Raw genomic sequence first — 18,200 nt, forward strand, 5'->3', positions numbered from 1 at the left:
TGAGGGGCAAGGGGCACAAGTTCCTTTCAGAGGTGTGTCTGTTGATATTAGAAAATCCTTGTCAGGTGATTTGGTATCATGTCTCAAAATACCCTCATGGGTGTCACTTTTCAGTGGGCCACACGTGTCCTTGGATTCTGTTTCCTGTAAAGAGGACACTTTGTGATCATCTGTCCTGTCTGGACAACCAGCTGAAGAGACTCTGCTCTTTTCAGCTTCATTTTCCTGAGATGTATGCTCAGGACTGGGCTTTTCCAGAGAAGCTGACATAGTTACTGGCTTCTCTTCTTTTGTCTTCTCAAATTCTGCCCCTTTGCTCTCAATTCCAGGCAAATCACTTCTGCTGGATGGCTGCAGAGCTTCCCCCAAAGTTAATGGCATCTGTTTGCCAGGGAATTCTCTGGTGTTTCCCTTTGATTTCTTATTTAACATTTCAGAGATCTCAGGTGACACACCTGGCCCTTCTGGCTCCAGGGAACCAGGAGATACAGAAGAGGTCCTCAGAACTCCAGAGGGGGAATGGGCTTCTTCAGCTTCATCTTCAGGGGAATCAACATCCTCAGCTGTACATTTTAGCTCTGTATTTGTGGTGTTTCTGGTTTTGGGCTCTCCTGGTACATGAGTGGCCTGTGTGCTGTTCATTCCCTCTCCAAGGTGATGCTTGGTCCCCGCAGTACCTGGGGTGGCTGTGGTCGGCTCAGGTTTGTCATCTGTGATTGTGCCTCCTTCACTGGGTGTGCTCAGTGAGCCACAGACCTTGTTTTGTGTCCCTGGCACCTCTGTGGCAGCCAGAGTGCAGCCCCCTGTGCCCCCCAGGTACATCCTGGGGCTGGGTTTAGTGCTTTGGTGTGTGGGGTGGGGAGCAAGTGAGGCACCAGGCAGGGCTTCCACAGGCTCCAGGATGGGAGGCAGGGAGGCACAGGCAGGTCCTGTCTTCAGCTGGGCTTGGCCCTGCTGGATTGCAGCCACTCTCTGGGACACCTTCCCACCCTGCTGCCCTTCAGGCACATCCCCATCCCCAGTGTCTCCAGGGCCTCTCTGCGCTCTGTCCTTGGGCCAGGAACACCCCTGCTCTCTTTGCTTGGTGTAGGTGATTCCAGGTAAGAATCTTCCCTTCTCCACTGCTCCCTCCTGACCCCTGAGCACCATCCTGCCTGCAGCCTGGTAGGTTTGCAGGCTCAGTGCAGGCTTTTTCCAGGAACACACTCCATTTCCAGCTTTCCCACCTAGAGCCAAGGCTGGTTCTGAAGGTGGCCAGACTGTTCTGAGCTTGTTCCCTGTGAGGGCAGCCCTGCTGTTCCTGTGCTCAGCCAGTTGCAGGTCACACTGTGCATTGAAGGATGTGGGTTTCTCTCTTGTTTCAATCTTTTTGGCCCTGTTACACCAGTCCTGGGGCTGTGGTCCATGCTGAACCTGGTGGTGCTCCAACCTTTCCATCTCACCTCTGCTTCCAGCCCCAGCCATCAGCTTGTAGTGGACTTGGCAGTAAAACACCCCGTGGAGGGCAGCATAGTTTTGCAAGCTGGAAAACACAGATTGGCACAGCTGTCAGTGGCTGTGAGGGAGGGGAGCTGTGGCACTGATGGACAGGCTTTCAGCAAAGCCATTTCTCACTGGGGAAGGGAGGGAGGGGGTTGAAGAAAGAAACCTTTCAAAAGTAGTGCTGGCTTTCACAGAATATGTTTGATTTTTCTTTCAGACACCAAAACAACGTGAAAAATTAAACATTTCCTTGCAATACCTCTGGGGGCTGTAGCCCAGGTTGTGTGCAATCCCCTTCTCATTTACAAGCCAGGCTACACACCAGCACTTCATCTCTGCCCCTGTATGCACAGAGTGAACCTTATGGGTAAAAGTGCCCGGGGCTCCCATGATACAACTGCAGGATGGGAGGAAGGGTCTGCAGAGCTGGGGGCAGCAGGATTTCAAGCAGCCTCACAGGAGTGGCTGTCTCAGCCACTGAGAAGCTAAAACAAGTCAGCTTTGTGCCCTGGGGATAGGGAAGCCAATTGTCCTGAGCTGCATGGCAAAGAGAAGTGAATGTTTCTCTATATTTGACTTTTGTAGGATTCCATGTGGAGTACTTCATCCAGTTTTGGGCTCCTCACAGCAAAAAAAAAAAAAGACATTGCTGTACTGGAAGGAATCCAGCAAAAAGCCACTAAAGTGGTGAGGGACCTGTGTGACCTGAGGAGAGGCTGAGAGCTGGGTTAGCCAGGAGAAGGTTAGGAGGGAAAAACTCATGGGTGTGTGTGTCTATTTTGTGGGAGGTTATAGAAAAGACAGGGTTGAAGTGTTCTTAGAGGGGGCAGTGACAGGAGACAATGGGAACAAGTTGTGACACAGGGGATTGTGATGAGATGCAAGAAAAGCCGTTTTCACTGGTGTTCAGATGTTCAAAGGGGGCCCCAACTGAGATTGTGTAACCTCCAGCTTTGAAGCCATTTACACCTCTCCTGGCCATGTTCCTGAGCTCCTGCCTTCCTTGGGCCTGGGAAGACTGGGTGGAAGCTTCCAGAGGTGCCTTCCAACCTGCCTGGCTTGATGTAAAGCTTGGGAACGTGATTTGGTGCTGGACAGTGCTGGGTAAATGGTTGGATATAGTAGAGGAAATGTATTGTATTTAAATATCTGTATACAGGCTTTGCCCCAGAGGTCCTGGTTGCCCTTGATGGGCTGCAGCTGTGACCAATGGAGATAACTGGGATAAAAGGGGGTGGGTTAGCCAGTCAGGGAGAGCCTTGGAGGAGCCCTGACCTGAGAGAGAACAACATGCAGAAGGAGTCTGTGAAGATCTACAGCCATGAGAATACACCAAAGAGGTATGGACTTTAGAAATCTGATAATATCATTATGGGACTCTAGAGAAATACTAGAACAGTTGGACTCAATGATCTTAGAGGCCTTTTCCAACCTTAATGATTTTATGAACATAGGAGGCACCCAAATGACTCCTCCAACTACATCTTCTGTCAGTATTCCCAAATTGTGAACATTTATTGTAGTTCCAGCTCACCCTTGCACCACCAGCCATGCAGATTCCCAATCCAGAGGTGTCTGCAGGCTTGAGGTGGGCACACTTCAGCCTCCATCAGTAGAGAGGCTGATGGAATCAGGGAAACTGCCTGGCCCTTTTCCTCATTTCCTGAGTCCTGCTCTGTCAGAATTACCCTTGGACAAATTTGATGGGAACTTCCTGGGCATCCCTTAGCAATAAATGCTCTGACCACTCACCTCAGCTTCCTCCCGCAGACGCGGCAGCAGAAACACGAGCGGTGCACACAGAGCTTGTCAGTGCCCACACGCTCCATGGGGTAGACAGGCTTCAGGCAGGAGGCACACATTTCTTTCAGCATGGGCTGAGGAAGGAGAGACTGAGGTTAAATAACTGAATCATGACCAGCTGGAAGTGCATCTGCAAGGTAATTTACTGAATCTCCTGCTTGTGTCGTGTTTTCTTGTTGTTCTCTTGGGGATCTGTTGGGAGAGTTGAGATTCCTGTCTGACTCAAATTGCCTGTCGTCTTGGATGGGTCAGTGTTGATTTTCAGTCAGAACAGAACCTTGCATCTCTGATGAGAAAAAGTATGTTCATTTGATTGAGAGTAAATGATTCATTCAGTTGAATTATTTAAAAACCTTGAGTGAGGTGAGAAATGTTGCTCTGACTCAAAAACTCCTGGAATCACTGGTATCTCATGGCTGCTCACACAGACATGGTCCAAGCCCTGGAAAGGCAGCTCATTTCAGTGTAAACCTTCAACAGCTCCATGGATCTGGTGGTTTACTCCCCTGTGTTTACTCTCTGGATTGTGTTGTGTGCCACAGCCTGATTCCCCAAATACGTCTTTATGTGAGAAGCCCAGAGAATCTCTCTGAAACTCATTTCCAGCACCAGCCACAGTAGTGGAGAGAGAAAGAGGGGAAAAAAAAATCTTGGCTATCAGCACAGCTGTAGAAATAGCTCCATCATGGTGAAGTGAGCCAGAGCAGGCAGGTGGCAGTGAGGATGTCTCTGTGCACCCCTCACTGTGGGACAAAGCAGAGGCTCAGCTGGTGGGTTAATCTGAAATTCCAAAACCCCAGAAGGAACACAGCTGGGCCCAGCCCAACTCTGACAGATCAATGCTCTAAGTACTGATATTGTATTTGCAGGGAGTGTCCTGACGAAGGCAGGAATGATGAATCTGACTCCATGTCCTCAGAAGGCTAATTTATTACTTTATAATACTATATTATATTAAAGAATACTATACTAAACTATACTAAAGGATACAGAAAGGATACTTACAGAATGCTAAAAAGATAATAATGAAAACTTGTGACTCTTTCCAGAGTCCTGACACAGCTTGGCCTTGATTGGCCAAAGAGTGAAAACAACTCACAGCAGAATCCAATGAAACAATCACCTGTGGGTAAACAATCTCCAAACACATTCCACATGTGAGCACAACACAGGAGAAGCAAATGAGATAAGAATTGTTTTCCTTTTCTCTGAGGCTTCTCAGCTTCCCAGGAGAAAAAGCTTGGGTGAAGGGGTTTTATCAGAGAATGTGAATGCCACAGACTGACACTCCCTTACATTGGGACAACTCTGCCTCTTTGTAGGGAGTTTATTTGCCCCAGTTTTGCTGGGGCTCTCTGATTCCTCTTTCCCCCCCCGCCCCCCATATGTTCCTACCCTGGTTTGCAGGATTTTCAGCTCAGAGAAAAGGCAAGTTCACTTTCTGCCCTCATGTGGAGTGGCTGATGGCCAGATTTGAGCTGTGACCAGAGTAAACAAGTTGGCATCCAGAGAAGCTGTGGGTGCCCCTTCCCTGGAAATGTTCAAGGCCAGATTGGATGGACCCTGAGCAACCTGATCCACTGGAAAGTGTCCCTGCCCATGGCAGGGCTTTGAAATTAGACAATCTTTAAGGTGCCTTCCAACCCAAAACATTCTCTGGCTCTGTGTTTCTATGAAACAGGAAAGATGTTTCTGTATCTCAGGAGATGAGTGGACATTAACAAAAATAAGACAGGGAACAAAACCTTGTCTTTTACTTGCAACAGACACCTGGAGATCCAATTTTTAACTTCTTCACTTTTTAACTTCCATTTGTCTGAACATACCATTAAGGCCAAATCATCTTTATTTTCCTGTGACAGCACTTTCAAGAAGATGAGTTTAACATCTTGAGGTTTCTTTCTTCCTTCTAGAAGGAAACAGGTAAACAAAATCCCTGTCTTTCCTTCAGTCTGAAATGATCCCAGCTCTTCCAGTCTGCTCTTCCAGTCCTTTGCAGAGAGCAGACCATAGGTGTGTAAGTGAATACAGAAGTAATGGGTGTCTAAACTCCCACTATTCTCAGTGCAGGCCCAGTTAAGGGAATCTAAAGATTCTAAAGAATCTAAAACATCTACCCTGAAACAGGCCCATGTAGTTGTACAAAACAGATCTGCTTGCAAGGTGAATTTCACCAATGTGACTGCAGAACTTCCTGTGCTGGTGATGAGCTCTCACCCAGCACAAGGATCTGTGCCCTGGCAGAGAAGAGCAACTTAACATGTCTGTGTTATGTAAGAAAAAATATGCTTTGCTTTAATCATGAGCAAAGAAGGAAGCAGAGCTGTTTAGCAAACAAGCAGGATCTCTCCTCTGAACTGGGAATGGATGTCTGAACTCCTGGAGTGTCTTTCCAAAGTGGGGTAACCTTTTATAGGGGATACTGGTCTCTTTCACAGGGGGATTTATTTTCAATGGTCCTTGTCTGACACGTGGCAAACACTCCTGCTCTTCAGAGGGGTACTTGTCAATGGTCTGGAAGATAGAGGGGTGATTAGAGGCAATTGAATGGCACTGTGGGAAAGGAAATTATCCTAAGGCTTCTGTGGAAAGCATTTACAGGGTGTTCCTGGAAGGCTCTTCCAGCACACTGCTGATTACTGCAGTGCTGAAAGTTACAGCTGGATTATGGCTTATCAGTTGTTGCCTTTTTTTCCCTTGTGTGAATTAAAACCTTTATATAGCAGTGGAGGTCAGCCTGAAAATGCCTGTGTTATTGATAAGGGGAGAAGCTGGGGAAGGGTCAGGAGCACAGGGCTTGTGAGGAGCAGCTGAGGGAGCTGGGGAGGCTCAAGGGGCACCTTCTCACCCTCTTCAGCTCCCTGACAGGAGTGTGCAGCCTGGTGGGGGGTGTCTCTTCTCCCAAGTAGAAAGTGATAGGACTAAAGGAAAATGGCCTCAAGTTGTGCCAGGGGAGGTTTAGATTGGGTGTTGGAAGATATTTCCTCACAGAAAGGTTTGTTAGGCATCAGAACAGGCTGTGCAGGGCAGTGGTGGAGCCACCATGCCTGGAGGGATTGGAAAGGTGTAGATGTGGCACCTGGGGACAGGATTTAGTGGCACATTAAATGGTTGGACTCCATGGTCTCAGGGAGCTTTCCCAGCCTTAATGATTCTGTGATTCCATGGTGAGCAGGAATCCTTCAGGCTGAAGGCTGAGTGCTCTCAGGGAGGCCAGTGACTGACAGAGCTGGGAAGGGCAGTGCCTTTGGTGGGCATTTCAAATGAAGCCTGTTTCCTGTCCACTGCTGCAAAAGAGCCAAACCTGGAGCTGAACTTGTCCTCTGACCCCTCAAGGAGGTACAGTTCTGACAATACCAACTGTCCTCTGCCCCCTGGTCCAGATAACTCTCCCATCCTGCTTGCTTTTGAAAATATCTGCTGTGTGAGAATGCAGAGACCCACCAGGGCAAAGAACAGTGAACAATGTCATGTCTTGTACCCCAAAATCACAGAAAATCTGTGACAGCTCATTTGGGATCTGAAAGTTTGTATGTGCTCTGCTGGTTTATTATTGCAAAGTCTGAAGTGCAGGGAATGTGAACTGATCCTCCAGCTTATGTTTGAGTTTTAAATCTTTGCATTTGTTTTTTCTCTTCAGCTCTTTCAGTGTCTCAAGGAGCCATGTATGGTGCTGAAATAATGCAGCATCTGTCTCCTCATCATATTTCAGTTCCTAGCTGATGGAAATACCATGAAAGAAACATGTCTTAAATTATTTTAGCCTCATAAATGGCTCTTTGAGACATTTAGAAATCCTGTAAAACCAGAAACACAAACAATAGGATTGGCATTTTTAAGCAGTGGTAGTGCAGGATATCTGGATTTATTTGAGTTTATGTGGAGTAATTTTCATTACCCAAATAACCTGTTTGCAGCTTACTAAAATTGCTCCACAGCTGTCCTTCAAGAGAAATGAAACAAATGAGTGATGGAAGCTGAGATGGAAACAAACAGGAAGAAGAAAGGAGTGTTGAAAAAAGATGATCTCCAGATAACTAAGTCTCCCTTATTTTTACAACTGGTCCTACTAAAGGAATTAGGAAGGTCTAAGTAGTTATTGTTTTCTGATTGCCTGAAAATAGATCTGCTCAGTTTATTATGATCTGCTCTTCCAGCTCAGCCTTCAGTGTGGAACTGAAAATGATGTCCCTGTTCTTCTTTTGGCATGTCTTTCAAATTCACAGGGTTCTAGGTGTAAATCCTTGCATTCTGGTATGCATAGCCTCTTTTCTGGGGAGGAAGCAGAACTCCAATGTGATCTGGAGCACCTCAAACAAGGTGTTCATAATGCAAGATGACAGCTGCTATTTAAAACCTAACTATGGGCTTAGAGATGTGGAGTGGGAGACTCTGAACTGTCCCTTCCTCTCCAGTGTTCTGCTCCTAATCCATTACTGTGGGCTCTTTTTCCTCAGAGGAAAACAGACAAACATTAACTGTAACAATTTATTTTTTTAAATGAGATTAGTGTCTGATTCTCAGATAAACTGGTGGACTGAGGGACGAGGTGTCTGACTGTAGATCAGTCAGAAGAGCTCCAGTCAGACCCAGAGGCTGGCAGTCTAAGTCTGAGCCAGGCTGTGGGACACAGCTCCACAGCCTCACTTGGAGTCCTGTGGGCAGTTTTGGTCGCTACAATACAAGAAGGACATGAAACTATTAGAGAATGTCCAAAGGAGGGCAACAAAGAAGGTGAAGGGCCTTGAGGAGAAGCTGTGTGAGGAGCAGCTGAGGACACTTGTCACAGACCTCTTTTATGAAAAATCTTTTCCTTAGGATTTTTCCTCCCGAGAAGCTGAGAGGCCTCAGGAACAAAATGTAACCAATGATTATCTGCTGCTGTGGAATGCAACAGGTGCATCTGGGATTGGTCTCATGTGGTTGTTTCTAATTAATGGCAAATCACAGTCTGGCTGTCCGGACTGTCTTGGTCAGTCACAAGCCTTTGTTATCATTCTTTCTTTTTCTATTCTTAGCCAGCCTTCTGATGAAATCCTTTCTTCTATTCTTTTAGTATAGTTTTAATATAATATGTATCATAAAATAATAAATCAAGCCTTCTGAAACATGGAGTCAGCGTTCTCATCTCTTCCCTCATCCTGGGACTCCTGTGAACACCACCACAGACACTTGGTCAGTTCAGCCTGGAGCAGAAGAGACTGAAGGGAGACTTCATTGCAGTTATAACTTCCTTGTGATGAGGAGGGGCAGACACTGATCTCCCCTCTGTGTGACCAGTGACAGGAACTGAGGGAATGGCCTGAAATTGCATCAGGGGAGATTTATGTTGGATGCCAGGAAAATGTTCTTTCCCCAGATTTATCTTGGATGTCAGGAAAAGGTTCTTTCCCTGTTTCCAGTTGGGCACTGGAACAGGTGCCCAGGGAAATGATCACAGCACCAGCCTGAGCTCGAGAAGTGTTTGGACAATGCTCTCACTACATGATGGGGTTTTTGGAGATTTCTTGTGCAGGGTCTGAAGCTGGACTCAGTGGTCCTTGAGGATCCCCTCCAACTCAGGGTATGCTGTCATTCTGTGAGAAACAATCTGGTCCCTCCGTGGGCTCCTCACTTTCCCCCACACCTGGAGAGAACTGCTTGCCACCTTCCCACCCCTGAGCTCAGTGTGGGGTGAGTTGAGGCACAGCAGTGAGGAAGAGCTGCTTCTCCTCATAAGGCTGGTGGGGGTCCAACACCTCAGCTGCCTTCTCCATGGGGGAAAGGGATACACACAAGTGTCCAGACCTTTCCTGGTGTACCCATCCTACCCAGAGTCCTGGACTGGGGGGGTCTGTATCACCCTGGACTCATTTTTCAGATCAGAGTATGAACACTCTTTGCTGCAGGGCTGATGATCCACACACAGCATAAAGCAGATGTACAACAAATCCCTTCAGTGACTCAGAGTGCTCTCAATATGTGATTCAAACTGGTCCATTAAGAGATGATTTCCAGGTATTTTCAGAAGAAAGAAGCACTGAACAAAAGAAACTCAACCAGACCAAAGTATTTTTAGAGGTAAAGTTTACCGTCAGAACGCAGCAATAGAAGTTAAAAAAAAACCACAAAAGATCTAAAATCTTGTGTTGAGAATGTACAAAACAAAGTCACAATAAGAAAAATTCCTTTACAAAGCCTCAAAATGAATTTAAACAGTAAACATGTAGGAAAGCATGGAAAATCTAAACTAAAGGGTTTGTGTATACTGAATAATAAATTACAATTCTAGAAATAAAGAAAAGAAAGCAGTTACCATTCTGACTCAAGAATCATTTATAGCATCTTTCTTTGGGGGAATGGCATTGATAGTATCTGTAGGTCTTAGCTTTACAATTTCCAGTATCATCAAACACTTTCCAGGAACTGAAAAACAAACTGATAAATAACTCCCCCAAGTCCAAGAGTGACAACAACTCAATATTTTTTTTCCTTTTCTTATTGTCTAAGAGAAAACCTATCCAACCCACCCATCAATATGAGCTTGTGTGTATATATATGTGTGTGTGTGTGTGGAGGATGCCCTTCTTAGAAAAAGAAGGTACCATAAAGGTGTTTGTTTGCCAGTGACCAGATTGATTGTTCTTTAATTGATCCTTCCTTCTGCAGTAGTTCAGAGAAGCCCGATCCAACACCTCCAACCACCCCCACCAAACATTCTAGGGGGAAGTACCCTAAGGTGCCCATGGATGGATTTTCTCCTTGTGCTTCTAACAGTGCCAGGACTCTGGGTTGTGGTGCAGCACCAAGTCTGTTGGGTTGGCCAGGTGAGGGCTGTTCTCCAGTGTCAAGGCAGGCTGCACTTGTCCTGTCTGTGTGCAAACACCAAGATGATGACCCTGAGAAGTCCTTAGGGTGCAGGTAAATCCCTATATGTAATGTGGATAAAACAGGAGAAATGTTTATCGTGGCCTTTCTCTTTTGTCTTATACAGTTCTCTCTTGTTCTGCAGAATCTCCTATTTCTTTGGCTTGGAGTTGCCAAAGGTGACAAAGACCACTCCTGGCTCCTGAAAACTCCCATTGGTGTGGAAGTCTTCACCTGGGCTCTTCAAGTACCTGTGAAACACAGGTGAGGCAGAGACCTCATACTGGGGGTGAGACCCCACATCCCGCGTGGAGGACGTTTGTGTCTCGGATTGCTTGGTGACTGTGGTGGAGGAAGTGATGATTTTGTTTCCAAACTGGTCCATTTCCTCATACTGCTCCATGACAGTCCGGGTGGCTCCGTAGAGCTTGGACCCGTCAGGCCCTGTCTGCAGCTCCAAGATGCTTTTCTGCCTCCGTGGATTTTGTGGGCTGGGGGTGTTCAGGGAGCGGTATTCTGAAAAGCTGCCTTTCATCCCACAGTGGCAGCTGTCCTTGGAGGTGTCCAGAGAACCCTTCTCTTTGTCACTGGTTGGATGGCTGGCGTTGCCAAGTGTGTGCTGTTTCATGGAGCTCAGCCCAGCTTTTGTTTGGACAGGGTCTGATCTCTTCTCTGAGGGTTTCGTGTCGTGCCCAGCAGATCCTGCTGAGGGGTGGTTATAGGAGCTGAAGCTGTTCTGAGCAGAAGCCTCCCTCTTTCCTGGAGAGTCAAGGCAGTCTGGCGAGGGGCCATCCCGGGGGGGATGTGCTGTCCTGGGTGATTCTGCTGGTTTCCTGGCAGCAGACTCAATGGAGATGTAGGAAGGTGAGGAGGGAGAGCTGACTCGGGACTGAACGAGGCGGGGGACCTCCAGCTCTGCCCTGGCTGCCTCTGTCTTTTCTGCCACCTTTGCACTTTCCACAGATGCTGCTTCCCCTGTCTCCAGCGTGACTTCCTCTTGCCTGGCTTTGCTTGAAACAATGCTGATCTTACGGATATTGCTGCTGCTCACGGAGCTTTGGGTGCTCCCCAGAGACTCCTTGAACAGCCCTGAGAGCCCAGCAATGTCTGACTCAGACTTGAGATTGGAAACGGAATAAATCGCTTTCTTGATGGCCTCCTCGATGTCCTGGATGCGGGCGAGTGTCTGCTCCTTCAGGTGCAGAATCTCAGCACTTGCTCGCTCCAGGTCCTCAAAAACCAGATCCACTGAGGAGACACTGTCAGCGTCCCCCTTTGCCCCAGCCTTGTCCTGGTGCTTGGCCTTCTGCTGCACAACCCACTCAGGGACCTTCTCAAAGAAGCTCTTGAGAGCTTTCACATCCACTTTGCTTGTCTCCTCCTCAAACTCCCTCACTCGGGTCAAGATCTCTTGCAGCTGCTCCTGTCTCCTGAGGTTCTCAAAGATCTCCATAGCCTCCTTGACATTGCCTTTCATGATCTCCTCCTTGTGTACTGACAACCTTTTCCGACGCTCATCTTCTGTTTCTCTCTTTGTTTTTTCTCTCATAACAACCACTGGCTTCTCCTGGGCCGGTGTCTCTGCCTCCCTGTCAGGACATTTCAGTTGCCTGCTGTTTCCCTGCTGGTGCTCCTCAAAGGAGGAGTTCATTGACTGCTGATGGAAGGACATTGAATGAGACGTTTGCCTCCTCTCATGCACCTGCTGCACGACTCTCTGACTATCCCACGATCCATAAGAATTAGACACACTTTCCCTTTCCACCTTGGATGAGGCATTTTGTGCAGCGCCATCTCCTCTTTTTGGAGGGCTGTTGTGACCCACAGGGGAGGTGCTTGGCTCAGTTTGTCCCGGCACATCCTGTGCCTGTGCTCTGCCAGGGCAGGCTGGAGATGACAGAGAGGAGCACCCCTTCTCCTCTCGGCACAGCTCTGTCTGCCTTTGAGCCACCTCGCCTGGGCATCTCCTTGGAGCAGCTGCTTTATCACTCACCATTCCCTGCTTGGCTTCAAAACCAACCACTCCATTTTTCATTGGCTTTGAGGTCTTAGCACTGTCTGGTTCTACTTTTCCTTGTCCTGCTTTGCTGGCCTTGTACCTTTCTTCTGCTATTTGGAGAGGGGTTTTGGCAGTGTATTTTGGCATCTTTCTCTCAGGGTTTATACCCTGAACTGTGACAGACTTCTTCACAGATGTCTCTGAATTGCAGCATTTTGTTTGAACCTCCTCATAGCCTGATTGTTCATGAACTTCCATGCAGCTTAATCCCAGCTCTGTGGGGGAAGGCCTTGGCTTATTGATATCCCTCAGGCCTGAGGGTTTTGGAGGCAGGGGTGGAGGAATGGGTTTTGTTGATCTGCTTGTGCTGTAATTTGCAGAGGCAGAATGAGGCTCATGTAAGAGGTGCTCAGGTTTTGGAGGGGGAACAGGTTTTTTCTTGGGTGAGACAGTAGTTTCTGGTTTTGGAGGAGTCCTGGGCTTCTCTGCAGGACTCTGGTCACTGGGTTTACAGGACAGAGAAGGGAGAGAAGGAAGAGGGGTCTGGAGTAGTGCAGAACATCCTGGGGCTTCATCTTTGCTGGTGGGTAATGGAAGGGCACCTTCTCTTGCTGCTTTAGTTGAGGGTGGGCAATGCTCTGCTTTCATCACAGCAACTGAGGGAGGAGGAGGAAAGTCATTATCAGCCTGTGACCCTGAAGCCACTACAGCAGTCTCCTTACTAGCGAGTTGAGTCTCATTTTTCTTTTTACACACAGAATAGGACTGCCCTGCATTTCTGTATATCATAGCAGCTTTAAAATCCCCTCTGGAGACATTAACATTAGACTTTTCCAGCGACTGAAGTGTGGCTTTTAAATTACCTCGGACAACATCCTCCTTTTCTACCAGGCGCTGTTCTGTGGCGGCACTTTGCAGTGCTCTGATAGCTGTCTGCACATCCCCTCTGACACCAACATCTCTTTCTTCTTGCTCTGATTGCTCTTTGTAATCAGACTCAACACAAGGGTTTACATAGGTTTTCACGGGTGTGGCAGTATAAAGGCCATCCTTAATGCTAAAATCTCTACTGGGCACAACTTGGATTTCCTGGCTCAATAGTTGTCGTCCCTGTACTTCCTCAGAAGCACTGACCTTTTTGTGTGATGCTATGCTCTTCTGGGACATGCTTGTGTGGGTCTTGGATGCCTCCTGGACTCTAGTGGTGGTGGTCCTGGTGGCAGTGCTGCTGCTCTCCTGCTTGGTGGATGAGGAGTCCTGCTGGTGTACGGTCGATTGAAGGGTCGTGGTCCCCTGTGAGCTGACTGTCTGCTGCCTGCAGGCTGTGTGGACCTCCTCCCTGTTCCTCTGGAACTTGCTCTGAACGTGGTGCTGAATGTTTTTTGCTTCTGCTGTTGCCAGCCTCAGGCTTTGCATTGCAGCCTGGAGATCAGCCCCCAGAGCCTTTTCTTCTGTCTGAGTCTGGCTGGCTTCGCCAGGCACCACACTCTGCTGTTTGCCATCCACTTCTGCCCTCTGAGCTGTCACTTGTGTTGGAAATGTGCCTTGTATCATAGATCTTGGCTCCTTCAAATGGGCAGTGGTGGCTTCTTCTTTCTCTGCCTTCTTGCTGGCATCTGCAACCCTTTGGATTGACTTTGTAGTCACCTTAAGCCCTCCGGACAGAACTTCTTCCTTTCCCATCGCTGTGGGCAGGGGCTTCCCAAGACATTGCACAGTGGTGCCTGCCACACCTGCTGCATGCACAGCCTCTCTCTCTAACACACCCTCTCTGCCCACGCTTTCACATACAAATCCCTTTTTTGCTCCCTCCATAGCCCCTGGCTCGCCTCCTGCAATTACTTTCTCCATTTGTTCTTTATTTGTCAAGACATGTATGTTAGCCCCCTGCACAACCCGCGGGCCGCTCTCATCTGCCGCCTCCTCCTCTGCTTGGGAAGAGATGAGGGATTGTATCTCTGACTCCTGCTGGAGATTCTTCAGATAGCTGAGGTCTCCCTTCTCAATGCAGCTCGCAAAAAGTTGGACATTTCCCTTCTCGTTGTCCTCACGCTTGATGGTGGCTGCTGCTTTCTGCTCCTGAGAAGAAGCCAACAAGTTCCCAATTGTTGACTTCACATCCCCCTTGACGACTTTCTGCTGGACAGAATGGAACTGGAGGGAGTAGAGAGTCATCTTCAGTGATCCTGACTTTGTCTCTTGTAGGACCATCCCCTTTTTGATGGAAGCATCTTGACTGAGGAGACCCTGCAAGGCCTTGGCTACATCTCCACTCAAGTCCTCTTTGCCTTTAACAGCTTCACTCTGGTCCAGCAGTTGCAATGGGCTTACTTTGATCTTGCCCTCTCTGTCCTCCTCCACCAGCATGCTCTGTGCTTCCACATTGGTCCTGTGCAGGAGCTGCAGCATAATCCTTTGCAAGTGGCCTCCCACAATCTCCTCTTTCAGGATCTCTGGAGCTCCTGGGCTGCTGAGCTGGTACTTCACCATCTTCACACTCTCCATATCATTAGCTTCAATGAGGATTCCATCATGCTGGATAGCCTGGCATGTGCAGAGAGTCTCTAAAGTCTCCTTCATGGTTCTTTCTTTCTGTTCTATTTCTATGCTACCTTCAGAAGCACCAAATTTATCTAGGGGCGTGCTCTCAAAGAGCCACGTTGTGCTTTTCACATCTGCACGAGGGATCTCTTCTTGGGCCCCAGCACTGGCCGTCACCTCTGTGTCCTTAAGGGTGTCCATGGGCTGGGTTTCAAACAACCAGGTGCAGCGTTTTACATCCCCTTTCTGGCTGTCCTCTCTCTGCACTGTGCTCATCGATGAGCTTCTCTCTGCATCCCCGTACAGGGAGTCCACGGGATGGTTCTCAAAGAGCCAAGTGGATGTCCTCACATCACCCCGCTGCACATCACTGACGCTCACCATCCTCACGTACTTCTTCTGGCCCACTTGCTGGGACTCAAAGAGCTGCTTGTTGGACTGAACGTCTCCCTTCTGCACATCATCCACTGTTCTGGGCACAGACAGCTTTCCCCCTGAGAAGGAGTCAAGAGGCTCTGTCTCAAACCTCCACCGTGCAGTCTGGACATCTCCCTTCTTGATGTCCTCTTGGGTGACAGCCCTAATCACAAACACCTCTTCTTCCTTCTTGATCTGATCCAGGGGCTTAGTTTCAAACAACCACCGGGCGCCTTTCATGTCACCTTTCATGATTTCTTCTTTCTGCACTGAAGTGACCTCATGGTATCCCCCCTCTTTGTCCTGGATAGCGTATAAAGGTTGGCTTTCAAAGAGCATTGTGCAGGACTTGACGTTTGCTTTGCTCATGGTGTCTTTCTGGATCTTCTGGAGTTCTGTCTCATCCACTTTGTCATGGATTTGGTCAAGGGAATAGGTCTCAAATACAAACCTTTTCCCCCCAACGTCTCCCCCCTTGGCATCCTTTTCAGGAGGAATTTCCTGGATGCCCTCAGAGTTGTCCTTCAGGGTGTCCATGGGGTAGTTCTCAAAGAGCCACGTGAACTTGTGCACAGACCCAGCTTCAATTGTTCCAGCATCCTTCTGGGATTTTGGCTTGGTGGCTGTGTCCAAGGGCTTGGCTTCAAAGAACTCTTTCACTCTGGACACTTCCCCAGACTGGAACTCCACACGGCTGGAATACCGCATGGTTTTTTTCCTGTCAGCTTCACTGACAGCACTGCTGCCCAAGGGTTCAGTCTCAAACAGGTGCCGGACAGTTTTGACATCCACTCCTTGCAATTCCTCCTGACTGTAGGCCTTGCTGACTTGCAAATACTGCTCCTCCTGGCCTTTCAGGGAGTCCAGGGGCTGAGTCTCAAACATCCATGTGTAGGACTTCACGTCGGCTTGGGGCACACTGCCATCCTCCTCCTGCTTCCTCTCAGCCTTCTCGTACAGGGTGTGCATGGGCTGGGTCTCAAACAGCCACCGGCAGGTCTTCACATCCCCCTTCTGGGAGATCTCCCTCTTCACCGAGGGATGCTTCTCCCCTTCCGTGGCTTGGAGATGAATGACATCCATGGGCTGAGTTTCAAAGAGCCACTTGGCTGTCCTGACATCACCAGCCACCACCTCTTGCTTTGTGATCCCCCGTATTATATCCACTTTCTTGATGCTTTCATCAAACTGGTCCAGGGGCCTGGTTTCAAACATCCACTTGTAGTTCTTGACGTCACCGCTGATGATCTGCTCTCTGCTTACAGAGGTGACTTCGTGGAAATTGCCAAAGCTATCCTTGATGGCATACAGGGGTGTTGTCTCAAACAGGATTTGGTTGGCTTTGACGTTGCCAGCTGGAATCTTCTCCTCCTCTTCTTTGGTGGCGGGCTCAGCATCAGCCTGCTTAATGCTGTCTAAGGGAAGAGTCTCAAACAGGGTCTTGAAAGATTTCACATCCCCTTTCACTACCTCTTCCATGCTGGTGGCTGGAATTTCTTCCTCAAATGCCTTGGAGATACTCCCAAGGGGACAGGTCTCAAAGACATGTTTTCTTTGCTTCACATCTCCCTTCTCCTCTGCTGAAAGCTCTACTTTCTTCAAACGTCCCACCTCAAAATTGTCTTTCAGGGTTTCCATTGGCTGCGTTTCGAAGAGCCAGAGTGTAGACTTCACATCACCTCCAATGACTTGTTCTTTGGCTACAACACTTTCTGAAGCTTCTCCTTTCAGGGAGTCAAGAGTCTGGGTCTCAAAGAGCAATCGCTGTTTAGTGACATCCGCCCCTGTGACAAAATCTGTCGAAGCCTGGAAGTCCTGTTCCTCAACTGTGATTTCTCTGATGGCATCCAGAGGCTGAGTTTCAAATATCCACCTTGCTCCACTGACATCTGGCCTTCCAATTTCTTCCAGTGAAATCCCACGGATTATCTGCACTTTGGAAGTGTCCTTGTTGATGGTATCCAGGGGCTGGGTCTCAAAGAGCCAGCGAGCTGTCCGGACCGCATTGGTCTGAATTTCTTCTCGGCAAACTGACTTGATTTCATGGATAGTCCCACTTTTGTCTCTGATGGCACAGAGGGGCTCTGTTTGGAAGAGCCTGACAGTCTTCTTGACATCGCCTTTCAGCTCCTGGATTTCTGACTTGAGTTGTAGGATGCTCTTCTCCTCCACTGAGGAGCAGCGTCCTATGGCATCCAAGGACTGTGCTTCAAAGAGCTGTTTCGCCCCTTTCACATCACCTCCCTGGACAGGCTCCTTGAGAACTGCCTCCTGCACCTCAGTTTCATCTGAATACAGTTTATTTAATGCGTCCAGTGGTTGGGTTTCAAAGAGCCACCGGGCAGTGCGGACATCCCCTCTGGCAAGGTCTGTTTCCAACACCTTGGCTGATGTTGACAGGTTGTATCCATTTATGGACTGGCTTTCAAACCTCAGGGAAGTGCTTTTCACATCCCCACTGGGAATGATCTCTTCTTCTGTCAGCTTCTTCGTGGCTTGATGGTCCCCAATGGAGTCAAGTGCCCAGTTCTCAAAAATCCAGCGCATGGACTGAACCTCTCCCGGGAGAACTTTATCCAGGTTCACGGAGGCCTGTGCATTGGGATCCTCGGCGTTAAGCATTTCTGCCAGGTCCTCAGTCACAGCTTCTTCCAGGTTCTTCCTGAGCTCGGGGTGCATGTGCCTGTAGAGCCTCTTCAGCTCGTTCACCTGGCGCTGCTGGTAGAACTTGGAGAAGGCTTGCTTTGGGGGAGGCACAGGGAGGGCATTGAGATCCTGAGCCCCTGGAGCGACGACCTGGACTGAGCCAACGGCTGGAGGGGGAGGCAAGTCATCTTCCATTTTCTGGATGGCAACTTTAGATGATTTCTGAGCCTCTGACATCTTTGGGGAAACAGTTTTAAACGTCAGCATCACTTCTCACCCCCCCATCCCCGTGGCTGTTAATGGAGTGAATAGGGCAAAGGGAAAAGCCAACAGGAGAAATCCATGCTCCCAGTTAGCTCCATACCTTTGGTTCAGTAGCACACAGCACTCCAAAACATCACATCACTGCACACGTGCCCGGCTTGGTGTTAGCCCTGGTTCCACAGCAAAGCGAGGTCTCTAATCC

At 48.6% G+C, this 18,200-nt stretch overlaps 1 protein-coding gene across 1 annotated transcript in view; it reads right to left on the reverse strand.

The window, feature by feature from the left end:
- Nucleotides 1–10,282: 10,282 nt before the first annotated feature.
- XIRP1 (xin actin binding repeat containing 1) overlaps nt 10,283–18,200 on the reverse strand; it is a 36,084-nt gene continuing 28,166 nt past the window's right edge. Inside the window, exon 7 of the mRNA XM_054646178.2 lies at nt 10,283–17,971. Coding sequence (XP_054502153.2) covers nt 10,283–17,971 — 7,689 coding nt within the window. The remainder of the gene's footprint in view (nt 17,972–18,200) is intronic.

Source organism: Agelaius phoeniceus, chromosome 1 (genome assembly GCF_051311805.1).
Source record: "Agelaius phoeniceus isolate bAgePho1 chromosome 1, bAgePho1.hap1, whole genome shotgun sequence".
Taxonomy (NCBI): Eukaryota; Metazoa; Chordata; class Aves; order Passeriformes; family Icteridae; genus Agelaius; species Agelaius phoeniceus.